Source organism: Zootoca vivipara, chromosome Z1 (genome assembly GCF_965207765.1).
Source record: "Zootoca vivipara chromosome Z1, rZooViv2.hap1.1, whole genome shotgun sequence".
NCBI classification, from domain to species: domain Eukaryota; kingdom Metazoa; phylum Chordata; class Lepidosauria; order Squamata; family Lacertidae; genus Zootoca; species Zootoca vivipara.
In genome coordinates, this window is record NC_142583.1 from 75,637,077 (window position 1) to 75,663,917 (window position 26,841).

Here is a 26,841-nt window from a genome sequence, read left to right on the forward strand (position 1 = left end):
ACGAGGGCCAGGACTCCCGGACGCTAATCTGCATGGCGGGGATTTCCATGGTTAAAGAAGATAATTAGGCTTAAATCTATGGACATACTTCAGAAGGAGGGGAAGAAGCGCTGTTTACTGCTGAGAAATTTATGCTGCTGAAAGGAGAGGAGTCAAAGATTGTACTGCATCTGGAAGAAGGATTGATGGGGACGGAGCGATAAGGGAAGCGAGTTTTTATTTTTTTTCCTTCATATTGTTGCCTCGTACCTTCCCGGACGCGATGTCCTGGCTTGTTTGGAGTGAAAGAGAAGCAAAAGACTGTGTGAGTTGAACTTTATAACTGTTGTTACTGAGCATATTTTTTTTAAAGATGTGGAGTTGCCGATGAGAAAAGCCTCCCCCTAGTCGGGCGGAAGGAGTTCTGGACGCGCTCGGAGGATTTATGAGTTGTGACGCACTTTAAATTGGAGCAGCGACCTGAAGCTAAGTTCAGCTATAGGGCAAGGAGATCCATTAATTTACCAAGAGTTTATGGTTTGATGTTTGGGTCTCCTGCCTGAAAAAGCTGTAAATTCTATAATGATCGTGAATCTTCATGGCTATGAGAGAAAGCGAAAGTGATTTGAGCTTTTTGAGATGGCGCTGCTTCGGGCTGCTTCGACGCAACAAGGAGCTCCATTAAGAAGATTTATGGGGAGGCTGGACTGATTAACTCACACAGGAGAAAGAACATCTGTGAAACGTTGTTTGATATTTATCTCAGCGGCTGGGAAACAATCGGATGAAAGTGGAAAACATCTATGTGACTGTAAGGGGAAGATCTGGATTATTATGAACTTGGAGGACGATTTGAACTTTAGAAAAAAGACGGCAGTGGACAGTTGCGAGGAATTCCCAATTTCTTGAAGCATGGGAACCCAAATAAAAAAATTCTTTAGATGATTTGGCATAACATTCGGTTTGATTGATATATATATGTGTATAATTTGAAATATTGAATGTGATATAATTGGTTTTAATTGGAAAATTAATAAAAATATTTTTGACGAAATGAAGATGGATCCAAAGGACAAGTACTAAAATGGCAGCCAAAATGCTGCCAGGGCCACATCCAGAGGGTGCTGTCAGAGGGCCCCTGTAAGAGAGAGGGCGTGCGGAGAGCAGCCCACTCTGCTCACTTCCAGCAGCTGGGGGAGCAGCAGCAAGAGCAGCAAGTCTGGGAGGGAAAACCAGGACGTGGGAAAGGCGGGTCCAGGGCTCTGCAGAGTCCTGGAGGCTCAACTCCAGGTTGGGAGCAGGGGAGCAGGGGCGGAGCAAGCTTCAGCAGGGGCTGGAAAGGAGGGGGCAGGTAGAACGGCACCTCAGGAGCCTGGTTTGGGACCACGGGGGAACCGTAGAGCCAGGAGGAGGGGCGTTTGGGTACCCCGTCTTAAATGCTGGGTCAGAGCCCGCCAGAAGCCATTGCAGGGTTCTGCTCCACACTGAGCAGACATGGCAGGCGACGTCTTTGCACTGTAAATAGCATGCACAATACAACTCTGAAAATCCAGACAATGTGTAGCATGCTTACTTGGGGAGTAGTCACCCCCATCTGTGACAGCCCCTTTCCTGTGTGGGGAGAGATCTGCTCCTTAGCACAAGCACTTTCATCCATTTGGCTGGTGGCCACTGTCAGACAACCACTGACAAGTTTTAAACAGTAAAAGCAATTGGTACAAAGAGAAAACAAGCCGACCAGTACAAAAACATCACAAAACCACCCCAAGCCAGCAAAAGGTCAAAACCCACCAGGGTGAAAAGCCAGGCAGCTCAAGGAGCTGCAATTCCAGCCAAAGAGGCCAGGCAAGGCAGAGCCTGGGGGGCGCACCCCACCAGCACTTGGGGCATGATGGCCAGAAGAGCACCTTGCTCACACCTGGGAATGAAAGGCAGCAGCCAATGGGAAGTGGAGGCATGCAAACAGACGTGCATAAATTTGCATGCACCGTTGTTGGGATTTGCCAGACCTCTCATATGGAAACAATGTGGCAATGCAAGTGAGACGTGCAAAGGGAAGGGCTCAGGCTCACTTTGACGTTGCCTTCCTGCTCATCTGCCGCAATTTGCCCTTCCAGGATCTCCAAGGGGGCCAAGCAAAACATGCTTTGGAAGGAGGCGCAGAGGAGGCTGGTCTTCTTCTCTGCCTCAAGGGGAGGCTTCAGTTTGCTGAGGAAAAAGAAGCACACCTGAGTTTAATCTGCGGCAGCAAATGGTGAAACGATGGTTGTGCTCAAGTCGATTGAGTCTCATCCTTCGATTCACGTCCACATCAGTCCGACCAAGGTACCTTGGGGCTCCTAAGCCCCCTGCAGCTGCACAATCAAGCGAGGGAACCCCTCAGCTCTGACGACACATGCCTGGCATGTAGAAGGCTTGATCTCCAGCATCTTCCCTCAGAGGTTGCCAGGGGCGCCTCCCCTCTGCCTGAGCCCATTGGCTGGGCCAGTCACACAGGCAGGTTCACCGATCTCTGAGGAGAGACCAATTCAGTCCACCCCCCTTCCACTCTCAGTCAGGGGCGCAGCTCTGAATTTGACCCCCCAGCATCGCTTTGCCCCTACCTGAGTTCTGTCACGATGTACATGGCGTCTTGGCGCACGGTGTCCGTCAGCTCATGGATGGGCTCCTTCTCAATCAGCACCTGCCAGTCATTGCAGGGACACAGTGTGAGGGGCATCACAGAGACCCAGGGTGGCTCTGCCCCCTCAGGAGACCGGCTTCTGGGCTGGCAGTTCCTCCACCAAACAACTCCACCCTCCACCAAGTCTTGGGTAAGTGCCTGGAACCTCTAGAATCTCTCACTGTTCAGCGATTCGGGTGGCATGCAACAATATGGACAAAACATTACACTCAGATTCCTCTGTAAATGTGGGGTTGATGACCTCCTCAGGACTTTGGTCCCATGATGGCAGGAGTGGGCAACTTATACAGATCTTGGGTAGGCAATATGGAAGCATGAGCCCTCTCAGCTATGGACAAATGAAGGCTGGTAGCTAATGGAAGCAGAAGGTAACCTCAGGGAGCTCACGCAAGTGAAAAACCTATTCATAAATTTGCATTGCATTATACTGTAAATGAACTTTAGGGAGATGGAGGAGAGTCCACCACCTCCCAAGGTGGTCCATTCCCTGTCAGAAAGTTCTTTCTACTGTTTATTCAGAATCTCCTTTCTTAGAACTTGAATCCATTGGTTTGGGTCCTGTCCTCTGGAGCAGCAGAAAACACCCCGTCCCTCTTCCATGTGACAGCCCTTGAGATATTTGAAGGTGGCTATCTGTCTTCTCTTCTCCAAGCTAAACACACCCAACTCCGTCAACCGTTCTTCATAAGGTTTGGTTTCTTGACCCTTGATCATCTTGGTCACCCTCCTCTGAACATGTTCTACCTTGTCAATATCCTTCCTGAATTGTGGCACCCAGGTGTGGACCTGGGACTCCTGGTGGGGTCTTACCATGGCAGAACAGAGTAGCACAATGACTTCTCTTGATCCCTTGCAACAAACAACCTGTGAGCTGGACAGAGCTGGCCCAATCAGCCCAGTGAACTTTATGGGTTTGGGTTGTGTCCAGGGCCGCCTTAAGTATATTTGGCGCCCTGGCGCCGTGGTGCGATGGACCCCCCCGGCGCCCCCACCCTGCCCCGTTTCCCAGCGCGGCGGGCGGGCGGAGCTGTGCGGGCGGGCACAGCGTGGGCGGGTGCCCTGGCGCCCTGCACCACCCAGCCTGGCCGTAGGGCCGGCCCTGGTTGTGTCCTACCCCAAACTGTCTCTGGATCAGTAGTCAGGCACTGGGCAGAGACTTCATGAGGACCCACCACTGCGATGACCAGGGAGGATGCTTACTCAGACCACCAGCTTATAGGTGTTAGCAAGTCTAGAGAAGCAACCAGATTAGTCTGTGACCAAGTTCACTCACGACAGGTTTCTGGGTACGGAGTGTGCAGCTGACTTACTATCAAGCATTCCACAAGGGGGGATTTCATATGCACTCGAAGGCTGTGTGCTTTTCCTGTTGCAGAAACGGCCTCAAGGAACATCAGCACCGCAATCAAAAAGTTTTTCTTCAGGCTTATGGTCTAAACCCAAACCCAGAGCAAAAAACAGACCCTCATTATCAAACAATGCTGAACCCTTATGTAAGCCTCTTTTGTAGGCAAGATATTCTATAGAATAAGTGCACAGTTTGCAAAGTTCAAAAAACCAATTAAGCTATTTAAACAACTTTTGATCAAGTAAAAAGTTCTCCCCCTTTAAACCAGGGAACAGATATTTTAATGGAGCATTTAATACCACACCACTTCTTTTGAAGAAGCGCAAATACGGTAGCAAGCATTTCAAGAGAAGCCTTCATTGCTGGTTCTCGGGCATGTATGTCTGCTATTATTTTGGATACTAGTTGAAAGCACATTTCAACTGGTATCCAAAATAATAGTGTTTGGATCATAAATTGGCTCTGGGATTCAACAGTTCTCTTGTTATGCTGGTTTGTTATACTGCTTCTTGTGCAATTTTTAGAGGTGTAATTGCTGGCTGTACTTTGGATGTTGTGCCCCATGCCAGGCTCCTTGAGGAAGAAGAGCAATATATAAATGAATAAATTCTGTTATAAGGTGATGCCTTTTGTAGTATACACATTGCTATCTGGCATCAGGATGCAATTTCCAATTCATGTAGTTAACCAAATGAAATTAACTATTGCCTGAAAGCCCTAAAAGATCTGTTGAAATAAAGGGAACAAGAAAATATGTTCTTCATTTGAAAAGATCTAGTGTGAGTAATGTAGAGGCCATGTTTGTGGCTGATGCAGCCAGTTATTCGTGGGAGTGAAAATCAAACGAGGAGCTGCACAGAATTTGGGGGAAAGTACCCAGGCTGAACTGGTGAATGAACAAAAGGAGAGGCAACGAGATGCAGCTTCAATGTCTCACCAGAATAATGTCTGGCATCACAGCTGCTGCACATGGAGCCAGTGTTTCCTTTGAGCTTTCCCCTCAACTCACCCAGAGCCCTAGCCAGCAGTCAGCTCAATCCCCATTGGTGTATTACTACTACTACTACTACTACTACTACTACTACTACTACTACTACAATTTATATACCACCTTTTATCAAAAGGTCCCAGGGCGGTGTACCACATTAAAACACATTATTTTTTGCTTCAATGGGCATTATGTTACACTTCCTTGCACTGAACCTGCTTTTGCCGTTTTGTTGGCAGAGATCCTTCTGCAGCCCTGCAGTTTGCTAGTGACCTGATGGGGACTTGACCACTGTCACTGATGCTATGGCAACTGCTCTTACACCAAAGGTATTTAACTGGTGGCAGCTGCACTGGAGGTTGATCTGTTTCCAGACCCAGTTCAAGATGCTGGTTTCTACCTACAGAGCCCTCAAGGCTCAGGGGACCCCCTTATTTCTGCCCCTGCCTCCTCCTCCCATGCCACAGCCTTCTCCTGAGATTTAAAATCCACAGCGGGTAGCGCTGTGGGTTAAACCACAGAGCCTAGGGCTTGCCAATCAGAAGGTCGGCGGTTCAAATCCCCGCGATGGGGTGATCTCCCGTTGCTCGGTCCCTGCTCCTGCCAACCTAGCAGTTTGAAAGCACGTCAAAGTGCAAGTAGATAAACAGGTACCACTCCAGTGGGAAGGTAAACGGCATTTACGTGTGCTGCTCTGGTTCGCCAGAAGCGGCTTTGTCATGCTGGCTCCCTTGGCCAATAATGCGAGATGAGCGCCGCAACCCCAGAGTCAGTCACGACTGGACCTAATGGTCAGGGGTCCCTTTACCTTTACCTTTTAAGGAGGCCCTGTAACAAGTGTCCCCTGGTTTGCATTCCAGTCTGGCCTCCATGCTGCCCGATTCCACAAGCTTTGGCATCTCCATGAACCTGGTTCCCTCCCACCCTTCTGGAAGCAGACCCAGACCTGCCCTTGCTGTTGAGATTAAAGTCTGCATATCTCTGCGCAGCTCTTCAATGGTTGATTTTGCTCTTACTCGATTTTTGGTTTTAGGAACTTAAAAAGCATTGTGAACCTTACCATTAAGGAGTTAATGAGCTGGTTGCTCCAAGCTCAGAACATGTAGTTTAAACAAGTCACCTTAGTGTTTCTGTACAAATAATTTAGAAACATTCACTACTCTGGAACCTAAGTTGTACTGCCTGTGTTTTCTAATTGCTGTGTGGAAAAGCACATGAACCTGTGGGAAGAGGGGAACTTTGGAAGCAATATAGAAGGTGATATTTTAAAGGTCTAAGAATCTGTATTTCCACACATTACTTTTCTGTATATTTCTGCTGGGTTTCTCTCACCAAATAGTACTTGCTCCAAAACTTGATCTGGCTTCCAAGGAACTCTTTTTTATATTCCTATATAAATCCCCCCAATGCCAGAATTGAGATGAATGGCTCCCCGTAGGAGCAAGGGGAGGCGCTTCGGGGTTCCCAGGCTGTTATGTTGGGCGCGAAACAGAAAGCAGCCATTGCGAGATTCTGACTCAGACTGAGGCAGACATGATTTATGGACACTTTGCACTGTAAATAATATGCACAAATAAGAACATCTTAAAGACAAGCAGATGTGGAGGGTCGTTACTCAAGAGTAGCCACAACAACCCCTCACAGTATAGAAAAGTTATTGCGGGGGGGACGGGGGGAGCTGCCCTTCCCAGGTCAGAAAACACAACATTGATATAGAATTTAAAACCATAACCTGAAAACATTTAAAACATACAAAAGACAGTGATCTGTTGATACACATAGTGCATAATACCATTCTCTTTATCATAAAGGCAAAAATGGTCACAATACCATTGGGCTGATGGTGCAATACTCAATCAATTTGGACAGAATCAGGTCCACTCTTGGGAGAACTTCATCTTTCATCCCCAGGGCCACCTGCCCATAGCAGAGCAGGAGGGTGTTCCACTTGAAGTCCTAGGGGGTGGGGGACAAAATATTTTGTTGTTGAAGAATATAAAAAGGAGAGGAAAATACAATACCATGAACATCTCCCCTCCCCCCGCCATGGCAATGTACTACTTTTCCTGAAAGAATACCTGGCTGCTGCTTTCTGTAGATGTTTCGTGGGTGGAATAAACCTTGCTGAAGTTCTCCAAGGCTTTGAAAACCTCTTCGAGGTGGCGAGACGCAGCCAAGCCAACAGCAGAAGCAATGCCCTGAAGGAGGAGGAACCAGCCAGAGGAAACAGGGTGAGGAGGGAGCAGGGGGTGCCCGCACATGGCTCCATCTCTGCACAAGGAGTTTGCACTCTATCCCGGTAGCTCTCCACCTGCTCACTGACTGCTTACTTGGTGCAGCTGGCAATGAAACTCTGGCCCACAAGATAAAGTATTAGCCTTTCAGATGCCATAGGATTCTTGACTGTTGCAACAGAGCAAACCAACAAATCCAGCTCTGAAGAAGGTATCATGCACACAAAAGCTCATACCAATGACAAACTTAGTTGGTCTCTAAGGTGCTACTGGAAGGAATTTTTTTATTTTGTATCGACTACAGCAGACCAACACGGCTACCTACCTGTAACTAAACCCAGCTCTTGTTCCTAGTCAGCCACCACCAGTTCAGACTCCATGATTAGACTTCTTTATCCCAATATACATCACTTGATACTTGCTTATGTTGAAATGCATCTGCCGTTTTGCTGGCATTTCACTCATTTCACAAACTCTTTCTACAGCTTCTTACAATCACGTGTTTGTTTTTAATCACGCTAAATAACATAGTATCATTGTTCATCACCAAATCTGGCCACATCACTGCTCACCCCCAACTCTAGATCTTTCCTGAACAAGTTAAAAAGCAGAGGTCTCAATCTCTGATCCTTGGGGGCTCCACTTTCTCAAAGAATCATAAAATTGTAGAGATAGAAGGTCCTCCAAGGGTCATCTAGTCCAACCCCCTGTAATGCAAGGATCTCAACTAAAGGCATCCATAACAGATGATCATCCTGTCTATGCTTTAAAACCTCCAATGAAGGAGAGTCTGCTCTACTATCGCACAGCTCTTGCTGTCAGAAAGTTCTCCCTGATCTTGAGTTGCACTCTCCTTTCTTGTAACTTGAGTCCGTTGGCATAGGTCCTACCCTGCAGAGCAGGAGAAAACAAGCTTGCTCCACCTACTTCCTTCCAGTGGGAGAACTGCCTCTGCTTCCTGTTTCTTAACCAGTTATTGATCCACAAGGGGACCTCTCTTCTTTATCCCATGACTATTGAATTTCCTCAGGAGTTTCTGGGATGAGGCATTTTAGCAAAAGCTTTTTGAAAGCTCAATTACACAATGTCAACTGAATCACCCTTATCTGTATGCTTGTTACAAAACTCTCAAGGTTTTGTAAACTGTTTGAAGGTTTTCTTACAATCAAGTTGTATAAGAATTGTGTGGGATGGAAATATACAAATAAAAGAATGCTAAAAGATTAATGAGACAGGACTTAACCTTTGAAAATTTGAAGATTAATGAGACAGGACTTAATCTTTGAAAATTCCTGGAGAACAGGTGAAGTTCCAGCAGACTGGAGGAGGGCAAATGTTGTCCCTATTTTCAAAAAAGGGAAAAGAGAGGACCCAAACAATTACCGCCCAGTCAGCCTGACATCAATACCAGGAAAGATTCTAGAGCAGATCATTAAGCAAACGGTCTGTGAGCACCTAGAAAGAAACACTGTGATCACTAAAAGTCAGCATGGGTTCCTGAAAAATAAGTCATGTCAGACTAATCTGATCTCATTTTTGACAGAATTACAATGAAGGGAAGGGTAGATGAAGGGAACGCTGTGGATGTAGCCTGCCCTATCTTGATTTCAGCAAGGCCTTTGACAAGGTGCCCCATGATATTCTTGTAAAGAAGCTGGTAAAATGTGGGCTAGACAAAGCTACCATTCAGTGGATTTGTAACTGGCTGACTGACCGAACCCAAAGGGTGCTCATCAATGGCTCCTCCTCATCCTGGAGAGTAGTGACTAGTGGGGTGCCACAGGGTTCTGTCTTGGGCCCAGTTTTATTAAACATCTTTATCAATGACTTGGATGATGGGCTTGAGGGCATCCTGAGCAAGTTTGCAAATGACACCAAATTGGGAGGGGTGGCTAATACCCCAGAGGACAGGATCACACTTCAAAATGACCTTAACAGATTAGACAACTGGGCCAAAGCAAACAAGATGAATTTTAACAAGGAGAAATGTAAAGTACTGCACTTGGGCAAAAAAATTAAAAGGCACAAATACAGGATGGGAGACACCTGGCTTGAGAGCAGTACATGTGAAAAGGATCTAGGAGTCTTGATAGACCACAAACTTGACATGAGTCAGCAGTGTGATGCAGCAGCTAAAAAAGCCAATGCAATTCTGGGCTGCATCAATAGGAGTATAGCATCTAGATCAAGGGAAGTAATAGTACCACTGTATTCTGCTCTGGTCAGACCTCACCCGGAGTACTGTGTCCAGTTCTGGGCACCGCAATTCAAGAAGGATACTGACAAGCTGGAATGTGTCCAGAAGAGCGCAACCAAAATGGTCAAAGGCCTGGAAACGGCTTATGAGGAACGGCTTAGGGAGCTGGGTATGTTTAGCCTGGAGAAGAGAAGGTGAAGGGGTGATATGATAGCCATGTTCAAATATATCAAAGGATGTCATATAGAGGAGGGAGAAAGGCTGTTTTCTGCTGCTCCAGAGAAGCGGACACGGAGGAATGGATTCAAGATACAAGAAAGAAGATTCCACCTAAACATTAGGAAGAACTTCCTGACAGTAAGAGCTGTTCGGCAGTGGAATTTGCTACCAAGGAGTGTGGTGGAGTCTCCTTCTTTGGAGGTCTTTAAGCAGAGGCTTGACAGCCATCTGGCAAGAATGCTTTGATGGTGTTTCCTGCTTGGCAGGGGGTTGGACTGGATAGCACATGTGGTCTCTTCCAACTCTATGATTCTATGATTCTATTCTATTATTCTAACCTTGCAGAAGCCATGCTGGTTCTGTTTCAACCAGGCTTGTCCTATCTTCTTAATAATTCCACATTTCATAATGCTTTCCACCAGTTTTCCCAGGGCAGACATTCATCTAACTGGCCTGTCATTTCCCAGATCTCTTCTGAGCCCCTTTTTAAAAACTGGTGATCCATCAGCTACTTTCCAGCTTGACTGCTGCATTTCCCATTGCCTTGCCCTTCGGAGAACTCCCTTCTGCTGGTCCTGTGGACAAGGAGGAGGCTGGAAACCTCTCGCCTTGTGCTCTCTTCTTGGATTACTCAGCTGTGCCAATGGCCCAGCATCAGCCTTAGGCCCCCAGGGACGTGCCCAGGCCCTTGTGATCATGGGCAGGAAATCAGGTGACAGATGTACCAAGGGAACAACCCAGAGGTGTTTCTTCCCTCCCACACTCAGAGCCACTTTTCTCTGGGACAAGCAAAGCTCAAATTCTTTCACCTGGTCAATGAAATGCCCTGAGGATGGGTGCTCCTCTTTCTCCTCTGGACCTCCCCACCTGCATTCCCCATGCCAGCCCAGCCCCCCTATTCCCTGGCTCAGAAAGTGCAACACTTCACAGGCTGCTGTCCTTCTCCTGACCCACACCTCGCCCTCAGGTCCAAGCTGGGCCAGCAAGGACAGCAGGAGGGTGTGGGGCTTGTCTACAAATCCAGTGATGGAGCCCCTTTCCTGGGAGGAGAGCAGCTGCCTTGCCTCACCGTGGGTTCCCAAGGTCCTCTGTGGTGCAAGGCCAGGAGATGGCCGAGCTGCTCCTGGACTAACTGAGAGTCATCTGAGACACGCAGGATGGCCCCATAATACTGATAGAGAAAGACCTGTTGGAAGAAGAGGAAGAAGACAAACACCCACAAGGTCACAGGGAGACCAAGGGATGAGAACCTGGTGTGTGTGGTTGACTGAGATTTCTTTTCCAAAGCATGTTACAATAGTGTTGTGAGCCTTGGTGGTAGTGGTTGGGGTAGGTGGTATGCTCGAGTCCCTTCTAATTCTTGGATCCAGCAAGGATTCAGTTGTTGGACTAGCCAGTCCAGCTTCTGGGTAAATTAATAGCCCCTAAGTATGTGCAGCTGGGGTAACAAAGGAAGTGGCTTTGTGCTAGTAGCTATTCCTTCCTCAACTGGCTTGTAGTTAGAAGGACAAAAGGCAGAGTTGAAGCATGTGTGAGCTGGGCTGGAAGCAGGAGGCTGGCAGAAGCCTGAGAGGGAGAGACATGCTTTATTTCTGTTTGAATCCAAGACTGTGACTATGGGAGAAGCAAGACCTTTTGGGGTGTTAATACATTGGTACCTTGGTTTTCAAACTTAATCTGTTCCGGAAGTCCGTTCCAAAACCAAAGCGTTCCAAAAGCAAGGTGCACTTTCCCATAGAAAGTAATGCAAAATGGATTAATCTGTTCCAGACTTTTAAAAACAACCCCTAAAACAGCAATTTAACATGATTTTTACTGTCTAACGAGACCATGGATCCATAAAATGAAAGCAATAAACAAGGTACTGCAGTCACACAGTCAATCAATCAATCAATCAATCAGTAGCTGAACTGGGTTCCACAGTCACACACATACACAAAAGAAGAGCCACAAAAACACAAAATAAATAGCAAAAACAGACAGACCTCAGCGTAACACTCAAAATGGAAGTGTGGCACTCAAAATGGAGCATGTTTGGCTTCCGAAAAAAGTTTGCAAACAGGAACACTTACTTCCAGGTTTGCAGTGTTTGGGTTCCAAGTTGTTTGAGTACCAAGGCGTTTGAGAACCAAGGTACCAGTGTACTCTGAGCCCCTCCATCATAGGCTGAGGTTGTTTATTTGTGTAAATAAACCATAAGTCCTAAAGGCACCACATTCTCTACTGTCCCTCATTCCCAGGAAACTGAATTGGGGAAACACCTGGAACCTCTGGAATCTCTCACTGCTTGGAGACTGGGATGGTGTGCAACATAGAAAGTCCTTCTTCATGCAGTACAAAGTTAAGCTGTGGAACTCCCTCCCACAGGAGGCAGGGATGGCCAGAAACCTAGATGAGTTTAAAGGAGGATTGGACAAATTCATGGAGGAGGGTGTGGCTCTGGGTGGCTCCTAGTCAGGATGGCTCTGCTCTTCCTCCACAGTTTGAGGCAGCCATGCTTCTGAATCCCAATTGCTGGACACCACAGGAGGGAAGAGGGCTCTTGGGCTCAAATCTTGCTTCCAGGTTTCACTTTCTAGTTGGGTTAGGGTTTCCGGGGCAGCATTTTACAGCTGTAGGGAACTGAACTAATGGCCAAAAGAAACATGACTGGCTCACATAAAAACTTCATGAGAAACTTCTTCTGGAAAGCTGACTGGACTGCTAGGACCCCACTGACCCAGGGCTGGCCAGAGCCCCAGGCCCCCCGCAAGCAGAGCAGTTCGTGGGGCTTCCTTCTTCCACGAACCTTCTCTGGGCTTTGGCCACTCTGGGTCTGCTGGATTCTCATCAACTCACGGCTGAGCTCTGCACAGCAGGCCTTGTCCGTGACGTCAATCAGGAGCCGCTCCACAAACTGCAGGACACAAACAGGAGAAACAGACTGAAGGGCAATAGCTGGCTCTTCCCAAGGCCCTCCAAAGCGATGCCTAATGTTTTGGAGTGGCCTTCAAGATCACCCAAATATATCCTTTGATTTTGTTTTAAAAACCTGAGTGGTGCCTGAGGGTCCCCACTGTGGTGCCAGCAGCAGAGAAAGGCTGTTTGAACTTAGCCAACAAACTTAACGTACTTTAATATCACCCCACCCCACAAGTTAGAACAGCCCCTTTGTGACATAGGTGCACCAATTTCCTCCTGCCTCATGACTGGTTGGCTCTGCTTAGGTCACCTGAATAGATGCCTCCCCTCCGCCCTTGAGGAAGAAGAGCTCTCACCTTACCTCCACCAGCTTTCGCTCCCACACATCAGTCTTGTAGGAGTCACTCTCTGTAAAGGCTGCATAGGAAAGGCAGGCAGTGGATCAGGGCCACTGAGTTTCATGAGCATCATAAAGCGCTTCAGACACTAAGTCTGTGGAGCAAGCAAGGATTGGTCCTTTTGGCCTATGCAATGCTACCGTAAATCTGATGGTGTGGGCTTCAAATGCATAGCATAGGTCTTTGCATTTGAAGCCCATGCCATTATAGGCTGCAATCCTAACCCCACTTTCCTGGGAGTAAGCCCCACTGAATACAGTAGGACTTACTTCTGAGTAGACATGGTGGTAATGGCAGTGTTAGACTGTGCACCAAAATAAACACAAGCTTATCAGCAGCACTCAAACTGTGAGTCTCCAGAAAAGCTTTGCTAGGCATTTCCCCAGAGCTCATTTGCAGGCTTCAGCAGCAGCCATGGGCAATTCATTAGCAGTTTTCCAAATCTGTGAGGCAACCTTTGTTCATGGGAGGGGCAGGAAAGGCATAAGGGGAACAATGAGGGACCCTGAGGGAGAGGCAGGCAGAGTGTAGGGCCTCAATTGGAACACACTGTCTGGGTATTTGCCCCCATCTGCCCCAGTATAATAAGGGGTGGCCATTTTCTGTGATGGGCAGCTAGCAATGCTGGTCCTGCGCAGAATTCCCAGAGACCTGCTGATGGAAGCTGGCTGCTGCCTCTGGCTCATTTGTCCAAGCAGGCCTAGTTTTCTCAAGGTGACCCCTATCCTAAACACACCAGAGGACTTTGGATCAGAACCAGCTCTGTTCTGACGACACAGAGGCAGAGTGGAAAGGGAGTACTGGGCAGGATGAGGCTTTTGTACCTTTGTTTGCCAGTTTCCCCAGAACACAGAGGATGCTACGGTATGGGAGCAGCCGCCCTTGGAAGCCATCCAGGAGCTTGCTCAGCACTTCTGCTGGGAAATGGTTCCAGAGGGCCACCAGGATGTCACCAGCTGCATCCTGGTACAGGTCGCGGAGATCCTGTAGAAGCAAAGGGGATATAAAGGTCAGGTGGGCAGCTGAGGCCACTCTGTGGGGGGTGGGGGGCACTGCAGCTGAAGGGACCCTTCACTCATGCACACACACCCCACTGTATTTCTAACAGGGGCGGACAAAGTTGTTGGTCAGGGTAATCTGGTGAAAGGTTGTTTACCCGAAATTATCATCACAGGCCATTGAAAGACAAGAAGCAGCTCCTTCAATTTAACCTGGAAACATGTTGGCAGGGGGGTTGTGTAAGATCCCTGGAACATTGTCCAGCTAACTGGTTGTGGTAAAACTTGGGCGGCTGCATTTCAAGGCACCTGAGATTCCCAGAGCTCCTTCAAGGGCAGACGCATGTGGAGCACATTGCAGAAATCTCATCTGGACCACTGCAGGACCCAGAGGGCAGATAACTGAGTCTGTGTCTAAGAGCAAAGTAGTCAAAGGCACTTCTGGCTACTGCTGCCTCCTGGCCACACAGAGACCAGGCTGTGCCCAGGGCTCCTCCCTAGTGAACCTGCAGCCCCAGCCCCCGGCGGGTTGTGTCAACATTTGTGTGGGGTGGGGCTGGTTGCTCCTAAAGAGGACCTCCCTGGACCCCAAGGTGCTTGACAATTACCACCCTGTCACAAATACCCCTTTGGGTGTGAGGTGGTTGAGAAGATGGTGGCAGTCCAGTTGCAGACACCCTTGGTGGAAATGGGTTGTCTTGACCCCTTCCAGCCTGACTTCAGGGTCTGCTTCGGGGCAGAATCTTGGTCAACCTGGCAGAGAACTGTCTTCAGGAGAGGGATGAGAATGGAGACCTTGATGCTCTGTGGCTTTCATCACCACTGACCATGGCCTCCTCTGGACCTTCTCCATGAGCTGGTGGCACTGTGGTCCAGCAGTTCTGCTCCTACCTATGAGTCCAGTCAGAGAATAACACTGGAAGATTATGCTGCCCGTTGGCAGTTGTGCTGTGGGAGTCTGCAGGGCACCATTTTACCCCAGTGCTGTTTAACATCTATATGAAACCATTGAGAAGGATCTCTGCGAGATTTGGGGCAGAGTTTCAGCAGTATGGTAATGACACCAGCTCTATTTCTGTCTTGCATCTGAATTGGGAGACTGGACTGTTTTAAGCCAGTGCTTGGGTGCAGTAGTGAGCTAGATGAGGCCAACAAACTGAGAAAGAATATTGGCAAGATGGAAGACTCTGTGAAAAGAGTCTCCAAGGTCTGGGAGTTGTGGGGCTCATCAGTTGGGGATGGAGTTATCCTCCCTCTGAAGAAACAAGGGCATTGTTTGGGGAGCTCACCCATCTCTGTCACTGAAGGCTCAGATGATGTCCAGGGAAAAGCAGCTACAGTCAGCATAGACTGGGCCGCCAGCCCCCCTTTTTCTTAGCTGCTATGACTGGGGATGGGCTAATGGGATGGCCTGTTTTTCCATCAGGGCTCTGATTGAATGAAATTCCCCCATATTTGTAATATGCCCAAGTACTGGGAATTATTGGGTTGTTTGTATCCTTATTTTTATTATGTATTTTGTGCTTTTTATATTATAATTTTATGTTGTGAACTGCACTGTGAACTTCACCTACAGATGAAGGGTGGTATACAAAATTAATGAAAAAATAAATAAAATATTGCAAGGCTTGAAAGGTGGTGGGAGAGAGACAGCATTGCTCACGCCTTCAGCTTAGTGATTTAAGAAGCATCTACCCTGTTTCTCCAAAAATAAGACATAGCCATAAAATAAGCCGTAGCAGGATTTTTAAGCATTCAAGGAATATAAGCCATACCCCGAAAATAAGACATAGTGATAGGCGCAGCAGCAATGCCGGCTGCGGCAGGAGGAGGGGGAAAAAAGACATCCCCTGAAAATAAGCCATAGTGTGTTTTTTTGAGGAAAAATAAATATAAGATGGTGTCTTATTTTCAGAGAAACACGGTATTTCACCAGTTCACTCCTTACTGTGGTCCTCAGCATATCTTCAGCAGCCAGTTTGATGATGACTTTAGCCAGTTTGTAGTCCACGCTTTGTGCCGACCTGATCACAGTCTGCAGGATTTCATTAATGCGCAGCCGATGCTTTGGAGAGATCTGCAGAAAAGAAGGAAATGTGAAAGGAAACCAAAAGTTTCATGTCAAGTGCCAAATATGGTTTGTGGATGCATGCAAAAGGCAGCAAAGGCCAGCATTGGATTCACTCAAGGCACCCTGCAAAAAGAAGAGAAAAGGAGCTTCCGTCTGAATCCACACCTGACTCCTCAAAGAATCCATGCTGGTGAGAAGCCACAGAAATGCTTGCAGGGAGAGACAGATTTCAGGTTAGCACAAGCCCCCTCACATCTCACTTGGAGGACTACAAGGTTTTCCTCTCACAGAACAGGGGTGGCTCCTGAACTTCCCTGCCCTTGTGGGCCATTTTAACAGTTGGCTGGGGCCTCTTTCCTGTCACTCACCTGATGACCAAGCTGAAAAAGAGATTCCTTTGCAGACATGGCTGACTCCAGAGGAAGGTCCTTTGTTGCACCAGCTTCCAATCAAGCAGCTGCCACAAAGGGGCCTGCTCTGGTCAGTGCTGGTCAGCTGCCCTCTGTAATGATCTCTGGCAGGCAAGCAAGCCCTGATAAGAAGTAATGACTCTCCGACAGTTTTATGTATGTTTATTTACAAACACACACACACACCCAGAGCACAGCTTCTCGCCTGCTCGCATTTACAATAGTTGGTCAGTCTGAATCTTCACCCCTGCCACAGCAGGAAGGACGTCAAACTCCCACCTTTCCCCTCTTGCCCTTCTGTTGCCATCTGATCTTATCCAGATGCCTAGAATGAGAGGCTGGCCTGCCCCTTCCCCACTGTCACTCGACGCAGACACAGACCTCTGTTTATCTGCTGATTGCCTAGCAAAGCTCTGGCTGCCTTCCAACTCTTCCTCCCCTTGAGAGATAACAGAGTCTTCCCTGGGAAGGGGTGTGTGTGTGTGTGTGTGTCGAACTGCCCTTTCTTGACTCTGTCAGCCAGCTCTCATCTGCAGAATTGTTCCCTCATTCACTTAGTTCAATTTCTGAGTCTAACTCTTCCTCTGTGCTGGGGGGGGGGCACATTCCTGACACCCTCCCACCAATTTGCCTCATCACCACACCCCAACACCAAGTCGGAGCAGTCCTCCTTGTGTCCCCCCTGTGAGCCACCCTTTCTGCTTTCTCCTTTCTGGCCACACATACCATCGCAGAATCTGTGTGTCTGACTCTCCCAGATACCACCCTGCTTCACATAAATGCTTTAGAAGTGCCCAGACGGACACACCAAGCTGCAGCTGGGGGGTATGCAGGTCCCACTGCCCCCCTGTTGCTCCCAATATCAGTGGGTGCCTTCTGCAGGTGGTGCTTGCTTAGAAGTGTCTAAGGGAGGTCCATAAAGGTCCCAACGGCAGAAGAGCCCTTCTGATGGCTGCTCTTCCTGATAACTGATAACGGCTCTAAGTTCAAACAGCATATTGAGAGGCAGAACACAGCATAATTCACCTAAGGGTGTTTTGACTATGAGGATGTAGAAGCCACATTTTATAATAATAATAATAATTTTATTATTTATACCCCGCCAATCTGGCTGAGTTTCCCTAAATGATGTGTAATCACTGGGGGTCACAAGAAGACCAGGAGACCCCTCAGTTCCCTTCTGCAGCTAAGCCTTATTGCCATTGCTATTTAACATCCCCATGAAGCTGTTGGGAGCAGCCAGGAGGCATCTGGGAGCATCTCAGTCACAGAGGTTTCCTGCCTACCTTGTGGATACTCTGGCGATACTTGCAGATGGCCCGCAGGACCCCGGCCAGCTTGGTCTCTGCCAAAGCACACAGGTTGTCAATGGAGGCCTGCACCAGGAAGGGGCCCGTTCCTTCCCGGAGATTCCTCAGGTTGCAGAAGCAGATCTGTGATTCTGGTCAAAGGAAAGAGTGAACCCTGACCAGGCCATTCTGAATAGCTTATTTATTTATTTTATTAACATTTATGCAAGTTCTGTCATAATACATGAAAGGTGGGTGGGGGCGGGGGACATTTTCTGTCCATACAGGCAGCTGAAAGCTGTTGGTCCCAATTCTGCCCCAGAGGGACTCTCAGGGGCCTCTGAGCATAGGAGCCAACTCCAGGCGCCATGGGTGCTTGGGCACCCACAATAATATACGGTAATTCTGGAGGCTGGGCACCCACAAAGTAAATGAGAAAAGCCGGCAGACAGCAGTCATGCTGCCTCCAAAAGAGAAGCTGTTCAGCTCTGCTCTCGGCAGCCTTTTCCAGGGGGTGGGGGCTCAAACACAGGGGTAGAGCATCTGTATCTGATCCCCTCCCTGTAAAAAAGGGTGTCTCACAGGGACAATGGTTTCACAATCCCCTTCATTTTGCCTCAGGCGGACAGCTCACCATTCTCGTCTAGCTCTTCCTTGCGTGGCTCTGCCCTCTCCTTTGGCCGGGGAAGAGCAGCAGGCGCTGTGTCTTTGCTCCGACTGTGCTCCTCTTCTCTCGCTGGATGAGCCCGGACTCTATTCTTCCGTGGACTTGCTCTCTTGAAGACGGAGCAGATCCTGCAACAGAATGGAGCGCTAAGCCAGGCGGAAATATCTATCCCAAAGATTACTTAGATGTTTCCTAAACCCACCATCACCTTGTAATATCATGTTCAACATTATTGGAAGTCTTCTCAAAAAAAGACTAGACAGGGGGCACAAAGAAGGAAGAGAACCCCCGTATTTAAACCCGTTTCCCGCTGTTATCCCAAATAGAGAAAAATCCCGTAAATCCCCCGGATTTCCTACCTGCCAGGGAGGCTCCTTCTGCGCATGTCTGGACATGCGCAGAACCGATTTCGGGTGCCGCTCTGCCCATGTTTGGGCACCGGAAATTGGGCAGCGCCGGCACTGGAAGTTGCTTCTACGCATGTCCAGACATGCGTAGAAGTGACTTCCAGTGCCATGCCGCTGCTGATCCTGGATTTTTTTTTACCAGGACTTGGAGGGTATGCAGTTTATAAAGAGCTCATTGTCCAGTTGTTCAATATTTAATATGAGAGACTGTGTGTTCTCCAAAAGAAGATAGCAAGGGAAGACAGCCTCCACAGTCCTCCACAGAGCCCACACAGCTAAAAATGCAGAGCTGGCCAGCATGAAGTTCTATCAAGATCTAATAAAACCATAACAGAAGAGTAACAGAATAAGGTAAAACACATAAACTTTCTGAACTTCAACAGAACATGTACAAGCCAAAGTATAGCATCATGCACATCTAGGCCTACAAGGGCCAAAAGAATAAGGGAGTCAGTGACATTTGGGGAATCCGAGGTTCAGGAGGCTTTTCCTCACCTGCTGAAACATTGGTATCTGAAGAAGAGGGCATGCACACGAAAGCTCATACCAAGAACAAACTTAGTGTGTCTCTAAGGTGCTACTGGAATTTACGGTATTATTATTATTATTGTGCTGAAACATTGACATCAGTCCAGAAAGGGAAGCAAAGAGCTGCAAAAGAGTCAGGTTCACTGAACCCCTGGGAGAGCCTGATGCTGTGAGATTTTCACACAGGGCAATCTGCCAGCTTCAGTTAACAGAAAAGTCGGCATTTTCCACTCAATTGATAATCAAGCAGCAACCCAAAGGATGGTTGTAAGTTCCTTACTCATCCATTTGGGAACCAGATTAATGGAAAGTAGGGTGAATAGGGGCCAGAGGTGTACCTAGGCTCCCGAGTGCCCTTGGCAAAGAGCGGCATCGACACCCTCCTTGTCCCTTGCATCCTGGGTAAGGAGCTGTATTGTCCCCACTCCAAGCAGCAGAGCAGTGGTCTGGGGAATGCACAGATGGCCAGGTGGGATGCTAGCCACTCTGAACCAGAGTGGAGAGGCACAATTTTGCACACATGCACCCAGGCCTGCATCCTTGGCAGGGGCCAACTTGACCAATCCCTAGGTATTAGATTCAGCTAGGTAGCCGTGTTGGTCTGACACAGTAGAAACATTTTTTTTTAAATTGTCCAGTGGCCCCTTAGAGACCAATTAAGTTTGTTCTTTATAAGAGCTTTTGTGGTATCTGAAGAAGTGTGCATGCACACAAAAGCTCATACCAAGAACAAACTTAGCTGGTCTCTAAGGGGCCACTGGACAATTTTTAAAATATTTTTTAAATAAATCCCTAGGTATGTCCCTGGTTGGGGCATGGGGGGGCAGTTTGCTTGGATGCAGCAGGGACAGCCTTTCTCCACCCTCTTGAGCAGACGCAGAGGAGAAGCTGTTATGTGCAGAAGTTAACATGACTGAGCAAGGCTTCTCTAATGATTATTTCTTATTATTCTTATTCACTTCATATCTTTACCACTTTAGATTTTAAAGGGAAAACATCTCAAAACATCTTACAACACTTTAAAATGTCAAATAAAACAATCCAGATTAAAAGATTACTGAAGAAAGTCAAATCTAAAGTATACATTCAAAGAAACGTAATTAACAGGAAACTAAAATAATACCTTAAAGTTTTCAAAATATAACATTACAGAGGAGGCAAGCTACAGAATACATATTTAACAAAAATTGTCTTAAATATTTCAAAAGAAAACATTACTCAAGGAAGTCACATGTAAAATCCACAGCATATGTGAGAAAGTAACAGATATATAAATGTGAATGCTCCATTAGTGGTTGCTCATATTCCCTTGTGAATCATCTGGAAAGACACAGGTTCCCCATCCCTGAGAAATTGAATTTGGTTGTTGAATTGCAGCTGAAGTGGAGCAGAAAGGAGTTCTCAGTCCTATCAGGCAGAGCTGCTCCACAGTCATGTTCCCATCCTCACTTCAGCCCTTTTAGGGCAGCATAGAACTGTGGATGCATTTTATGGATTGAAGATAGCATGGCCTTTAGCCTGTTTTGCAAACTTTCCACTTCAAAGAAAGGCGAGGAGGAGGAGGAGAAAGGGCTGCTGAATGGCTGGTTGGTGTGACAATGGATTGCCTGAGAGAGCTCCAGGCCTGTATAGGTTGACCAGAGTCTTTGTTCCTTCACAACTGCACAGCAAACAGATAGTCAACAGATACAGCTTTCTTAGTCAGGAGACTCAGTTACGGAAACAGCAGTGCTAATGTGCACCCGTTAAAACCACACCCGGGCTTTAGGGTGGGTAGGTGGGTAAGTGGGGAGCCAGCAGCTCCAGAGAGACAGGTAAGCTACATTACTTGGTGGCTTGCACCTTTCAGCTGCAAAAGGCATATGCAGCCGGGCACCTCCTTGGGTCAGAGGCTCTGACATGGTGATCTGCTGCCTCCAATGAGCTGAAACCATTTGTCTTGGCATAGCCAGGGAAGTGGAGCCCCCTCCACCCTTCTCACCAGCCTCCCTCGTGCTCCCCCCCCCACCTTGCCAGGCACGAGACCAAAGACCTGACAATCATCTAAGATAAGGTCTCAACACCTGTCCACCAATTACCTTCCACAGAGAGTCATGTTCTTTTGTGAATTTTGTCTGACTCAACTTGGCTGACATTTTCCAGAAGTTTGTGGGCAACTCTGTTCTCCAGTTCACCACAATGTACTTTATGTCATACGTGACATCACAATCACGGACTGCATTCATCCCAGTCTGTCAGCGCCAGCACTGAAGGCTTGGAAGCTCTGGAGTTCCTGCCCACTGCGGAGAGAAGTGCCAGCCAATAGCAGATGCCCAGAGGTCAGGGCAGAAAGGGCAGCAGCACAACAAGGGCCTGAACACTCTGCACCTCCATGTTTTAAAATAGGTGCAGGTTGTGAGAAGTCGCAGCACAGAGCCCCTTCTGCTGTAATCCATTCTGGGTCTTATTTCTAATAAATTTCCTCTCCCAAACTGGTTTCATTTTTCAATTTTGACCTTCCTCCCAAAGACTGCGGTGAACCATTCCAGTTCTAATGGTGTAACTCTGTAATTTAATAGTGCCAAATGAAGATCATATTGTGACTCTTTTGGTTTGATAAGGAGTTGCTATCATGAGATGAATTCCATTAGACTGGGAATATTCTGAAAGTGAAAGGGTGAAACTGTTTTTTATTAATTCTGAAGAAAATCATAACAATGTTCCCCCCCCAAAAAAATATATATATGTAAAGGCGGGATCAGGATTGTTACCAATAAATTGTTCGGGTTTTTGCTAAATTAGTAGCATGAGAAACCATCAGATTGCTTCTTCACACAATCAACTCTAGGACAAGCAATTAACAGTGGGGAGAAAGCCAAGGTCTACTTCTGCCATAGTAACTGCGCTCTCATTGGTTGATATCAGCACTGAGACCTGTTATCAGAGAAAGCTAGCACAGTACGTGTGTGTGGTGAGTGTGGTCAGTGTAGGAGGAGAGGAACTAAGTCGGTTGTGAGAGACAGAGAGAGACAGAGAGGAAAGGATTTATTTTACTTTGTTTTTGAGTTCTAAAGTTGTACATACCGGTAGAAACTCTGGATTTCTTTTATTTTAATAAATCCTGTATATAGTTTACTCTGCGTCCAGACGTCTAGTCATTTAAGTTACTGCCAGAAGCTTCTGGAAAAACCTGCGCAAACTCTGCTGTGTTCAGGCTGAAGTTACACCTGACACTTAAAAACACTAAGATAAATCTTATACTGTGATGTAACTGATGGGGAGAATCGAGCAGATGGATAAATATAGAGTTACATGCCACCCCAATCTCTGAGAGATGTGGGATTCCAGGGGTTCCGGGTGCTTACACAGTGTCTGTTTCCTTTTGGCTCGATCTCCTATTAAGGTCCCAGCCCTTATTCGTTGGTTGCAGTCTTATCCTGATGTGGAGGCTGCAGCCTATCTGTGGGAAGGTTTCACTTCTGGCTTCCTTTCCCCAATCTGCATCTCTCTCCCTTAGGAATCGTCCCTAAGAAGGCTCCTGGGGAGTTTCGCCTCATTCACAATTTGTCACACCCGAAAGGCACTTCTGAGAATGATGTGATTCCTCCGGAGCTCTGCTCTGTCAAGTATGCTTCACTGGATCACGCAATCAAGATGATTCGGAAATCCGGGCCGGGTGCGTTGCTTGCAAAATGCGATATTGAATCAGCATTTAGACTTTTGCCGATTCATCCACATGATATTTGGCTGCAAGGGTTCCAATTCGAGGGTGCTTTTAATTTTGATGAAGCCATGCCGATGGGCTGCTCTGTAGCCTCTGCGGCCTTTGAGTCTTTCAGCACATTTTTAGAATGGGCCCTCCGATCTAAGACTGGTTTGGAAGGGGTGACCCATCCACCTCGATGAGTTTCTTATTTCCTCGGCTTCTGATACGGGTGCCTGTGTCACCCTTATGCAGGCGTTTGTGGAACTCACTGAAGAGTTGGGGGTCCCTTTGGCAGCTGATAAGATCGAGGGTCCGGCTAAGCAGCTGACATATTTAGGTATCCTGTTGGATACTGTTGCTCAAACGTCAAGCTTACCTGCTGACAAAATTTCTAAATTGCACGCAGTCATCCAAGAGGCGCTCTTGCTTGACAAGGTGATTTTACGTCAGCTTCAATCTTTGCTGGGTAACCCCGTGGTTCCACTAAACTGCGAACCACCTGAAAAAGTCTCCTGCTGCTGTTTTCTGCAGATGCAATAGAGGCGGTGAAGAAAGTCTTCTTCGCCGTCGCTACCACCACTTGGTAGGCTCGACATTGAGCTTTAACCTGTGTCCGGTCAGCTTCAGAATGAGTTATCCGCCACCGGCGCTCTAACCATCTTAACGATTGTTTCATTGCCCTCAGATCCATGGAGAACCACGGGGCTGTCTGGGCTCCATGCAATTGGAGAGGGCGCTTCAGAGCCAAACAGTCAATAGCCCTGGTTAACTCTACATTCCAGCGGGCCACCAGGGAATTGGCTGAAAGGCCATCAACATGGGATAAAACATCCCCTACGACTCTCTGGAAACCATTTGGATCCATTAAGTGGCGGGGGCGGACCATCCAAATTGGTCCCACCTCCATGGAGAGGGGAAGAGTTGTGGAGAAGTCCAGTTGCACCAGGTAGTGATTTGACCATGGCACTTCTTTAGTTTCGCTTTTACTTAGTGTCAGATCACCAACATCCATACCGTGTTTCTCACATTTTAAGACGTGCCTATAAAATAAGCCATGGCACGATTTTCTCAAGGCAATAAAATATAAGGCATCCCCCCCAAAATAAGACATGCTGGGGTACCGGTACTATACCGTGCTGGGAGCAGGTCCGGATGGCGCTTCCGTAAGGAACAGGAAAAGGAAGATGCCTGCCCTTGCCGGAAGCGGATGCGCAACGGCAGCACGCCCCGCGCCGAGTGCGAACCTCAGCGTACGCCGCGCCAAGTCCCGACCCAGCGGGACCCGGCAAAGGCAGCAGCACGTGCTTTGCCAAGCCCCGACTGAGCGGGAGCCGGCAAAGGCAGCAGCGCACGCTTTGCCGAGCTCCAACCCGGCGGCGGGACGCGGCAAGAGCTGCAGCACGTGCCGCGCTGCGCCCCAACCCGGCGCCGGAACCTGGCAAGAGCCGCAGCGTGCACCGCTTGGAGCCCCGACCCGGCGGGACCCAGCAGCATGCCCTGCTGAAGCGCCAACAAAGCACCCAGCAGCGCAGCAGCAGCAGCCAGTTCCGGGCGCCAACCCGCAGCAGGAAGAAGAGGTAATTTTTTAAAAATAAGACACCCCCGGAAATAAGCCATAGGCTTATTTTCTTAAGTAAAATAAATATAAGACGGTGTCTTAAAATGTGAGAAACAAGGTACTTGATCTGTCAATATTTTCATCTTCTGCTGTTCACGTTTTTTAACTCTGGTGTCGCCAGAAAGCTGTGGATCCTTGATTTTTGTGGTGCAGGCTGTGCGCCTGGGCATGGTGTGTGATTTGAGGGTGAGTTAGGGGTGGCCCCATGCAAAAAGGTGAAGATCCGTGAGGATCCGTGCTTCAAAACCACGTTTGGGGCCAAGGTGTAGTCGGGAAGCTGTGGATCCTTGATTTTTGTGGTGCAGGCTGTACCCCTGGGCATGATATGTGATTTGAGGGTGAATTTGGGGGGGGGCATGCAAAAAGGTGAAGATCCGTGAGGATCCATGCTTCAAAACCATGTTTTGGGGCCATTGCGACCATACGAAACAGTGGGTGCGTGATTTTTTTGGTGGTGCCTACAGACTAAGATGTGGTCTAGAGTATCATGGTGGTTTTATTTTGTTTCTATATAAAAATCATATGAATTCATGAGGATCCGTGCCTCGGAACCAAGGTTTTTTTTTTTTGGATCCACGTTTTTTATAGTCCAGTCTGTAGTCCTGGCTTCCAGATGTGATACGACACTGGATTTGTTGGAGTTGTTTTTAAAAAAGTGGAGGATCCATGAGGATCCGTGTAGATCCGCGTTTTACCTTCTTCCCAAAAAACCCTACTAGCACCGGCCCTGAATTTTTACCTCAGCACTCAGCATTCCCTGGTCACTAAGTCTGCTCACTTCTCATTTGGCTGTTCTTCCCTGCCCTTGTGATTTAGTTTCCTGGTGTTTCTGTTTTGTTTTGAGTTCTGCAAACTTAAACCTGATAAGTCCTTTTTGTGTGTGGATTGTATAAATCCACTCTATTGTATAAATAAGGACTGGAACTCACAACTCACTGCTGCACTTTGAAAATGCAGGGAATGGAGGCAGTAGGCAGAAGGAGGGAGGAATTCAGCAGAGCTGCTGCCAGAGCAGAGCAAGTAGAAGGATCGGTTAATCATGGGATGGATGTTTGTCAATCGCACTATGGCTCATAGGAATTGAAAGAGACGACCCGTTGCCTCCACCCGCTGCCTTCTCCCTTGTCTGCTGGGCAGGGCACCCTCAGCTGCATGCCCCCCCCCCTCTCAGGCAGCACGACCAGTCGAGGCTCCGCTTAGCCGGGCTTGCTCATCGCCACCCTTCTCCACTCCCCTGCTCCTTCCATGCCCTGAAAGGTGCAAGGCACGTGACTCCACACCTGCAAGCCCCAGCCCCGGAACAGGGAGGCGGGGGGAGGAGCAAGGACAAGGCACGTGACTCCACACCTGCAGCCCCAGCCCAGAACAGGGAGGCGGGGGGAGGAGCAAGGACAAGGCACGTGACTCCACACCTGCAGCCCCAGCCCAGAACAGGGAGGCGGGGGGAGGAGCAAAGACAAGGCACGTGACTCCACACCTGCAGCCCCAGCCCAGAACAGGGAGGCGGGGGGAGGAGCAAAGACAAGGCACGTGGGCTCCACATGAGCAGTAGCTCTGCGGAGGGAGCTGTGAGAAGGCAGCGCGTGGAGAGAGACGGTGAGTGACACCCCTCCCCCTCCCCCTCCCCCCTCCCGCCCTTCTGCTCCTAGTTCTGTGTGGACGCTGAACTTTCCCCACTTTCCCAGCTCCAGTCTAGCTGCGTTTACTAAGCCACCGCCGCCCCCCATGTCCCCATGGAACTCATTGTCTGGTAAAGAGAGAAATTGGACATGGGGGGGGGCATGTTGGCTTCCCGTGTGCACCAAGGGCCCTGGGAGGGGGTTGGTGGGGGGGTTGTGAGAAGCCCCGGCTGGAGAGAAGCTGCCAACCTGTGTCAGGACAGCCTGTCTTGGTATAAGGCAGCTTCCCAACCCCAGGAAATTAAGGGGGCTCATCTTCCTGGGGTGGGAAGCAAAATGGTGTTTTGCAGGGCTGGACATGGTCCTCCGCTAAGGCCTTGGGGAAGCCAAAAATAAGGTCAGCCAAATAGAATATGTTTAAGTTGAAGAATGACAATGGAAGAGTGTGGTAGATCACTGCCAGTTTTTGATACTGGGTCACAGCCTACTTGAAGTTGGGCATACCTGTTCTATATAATCAACTGGTACTCTTTTAGCCCCACAGCAATAATAATAATAATAATAATAATAATAATAATAATTGTAATTGTAATTGTAATTGT

General features: G+C 48.2%; 1 protein-coding gene across 1 annotated transcript in view; it reads right to left on the minus strand.

Moving 5' to 3' along the window:
* LOC118095515 (maestro heat-like repeat family member 5) overlaps positions 1-19,690 on the minus strand; it is a 36,099-nt gene extending 16,409 nt beyond the window's left edge. The window contains exons 1-12 of the mRNA XM_088657190.1: positions 19,656-19,690; positions 18,350-18,510; positions 17,713-17,867; positions 15,894-16,022; positions 13,772-13,931; positions 12,911-12,966; positions 12,368-12,544; positions 10,718-10,834; positions 7,077-7,196; positions 6,829-6,954; positions 2,583-2,662; positions 2,052-2,187 (exon numbers count right to left, since the gene is read on the minus strand). Of these exons, the coding sequence (XP_088513316.1) occupies positions 2,052-2,187; positions 2,583-2,662; positions 6,829-6,954; positions 7,077-7,196; positions 10,718-10,834; positions 12,368-12,544; positions 12,911-12,966; positions 13,772-13,931; positions 15,894-16,022; positions 17,713-17,867; positions 18,350-18,510; positions 19,656-19,690 (1,452 nt within the window). The remainder of the gene's footprint in view (positions 1-2,051; positions 2,188-2,582; positions 2,663-6,828; positions 6,955-7,076; positions 7,197-10,717; positions 10,835-12,367; positions 12,545-12,910; positions 12,967-13,771; positions 13,932-15,893; positions 16,023-17,712; positions 17,868-18,349; positions 18,511-19,655) is intronic.
* Positions 19,691-26,841: the final 7,151 nt, after the last annotated feature.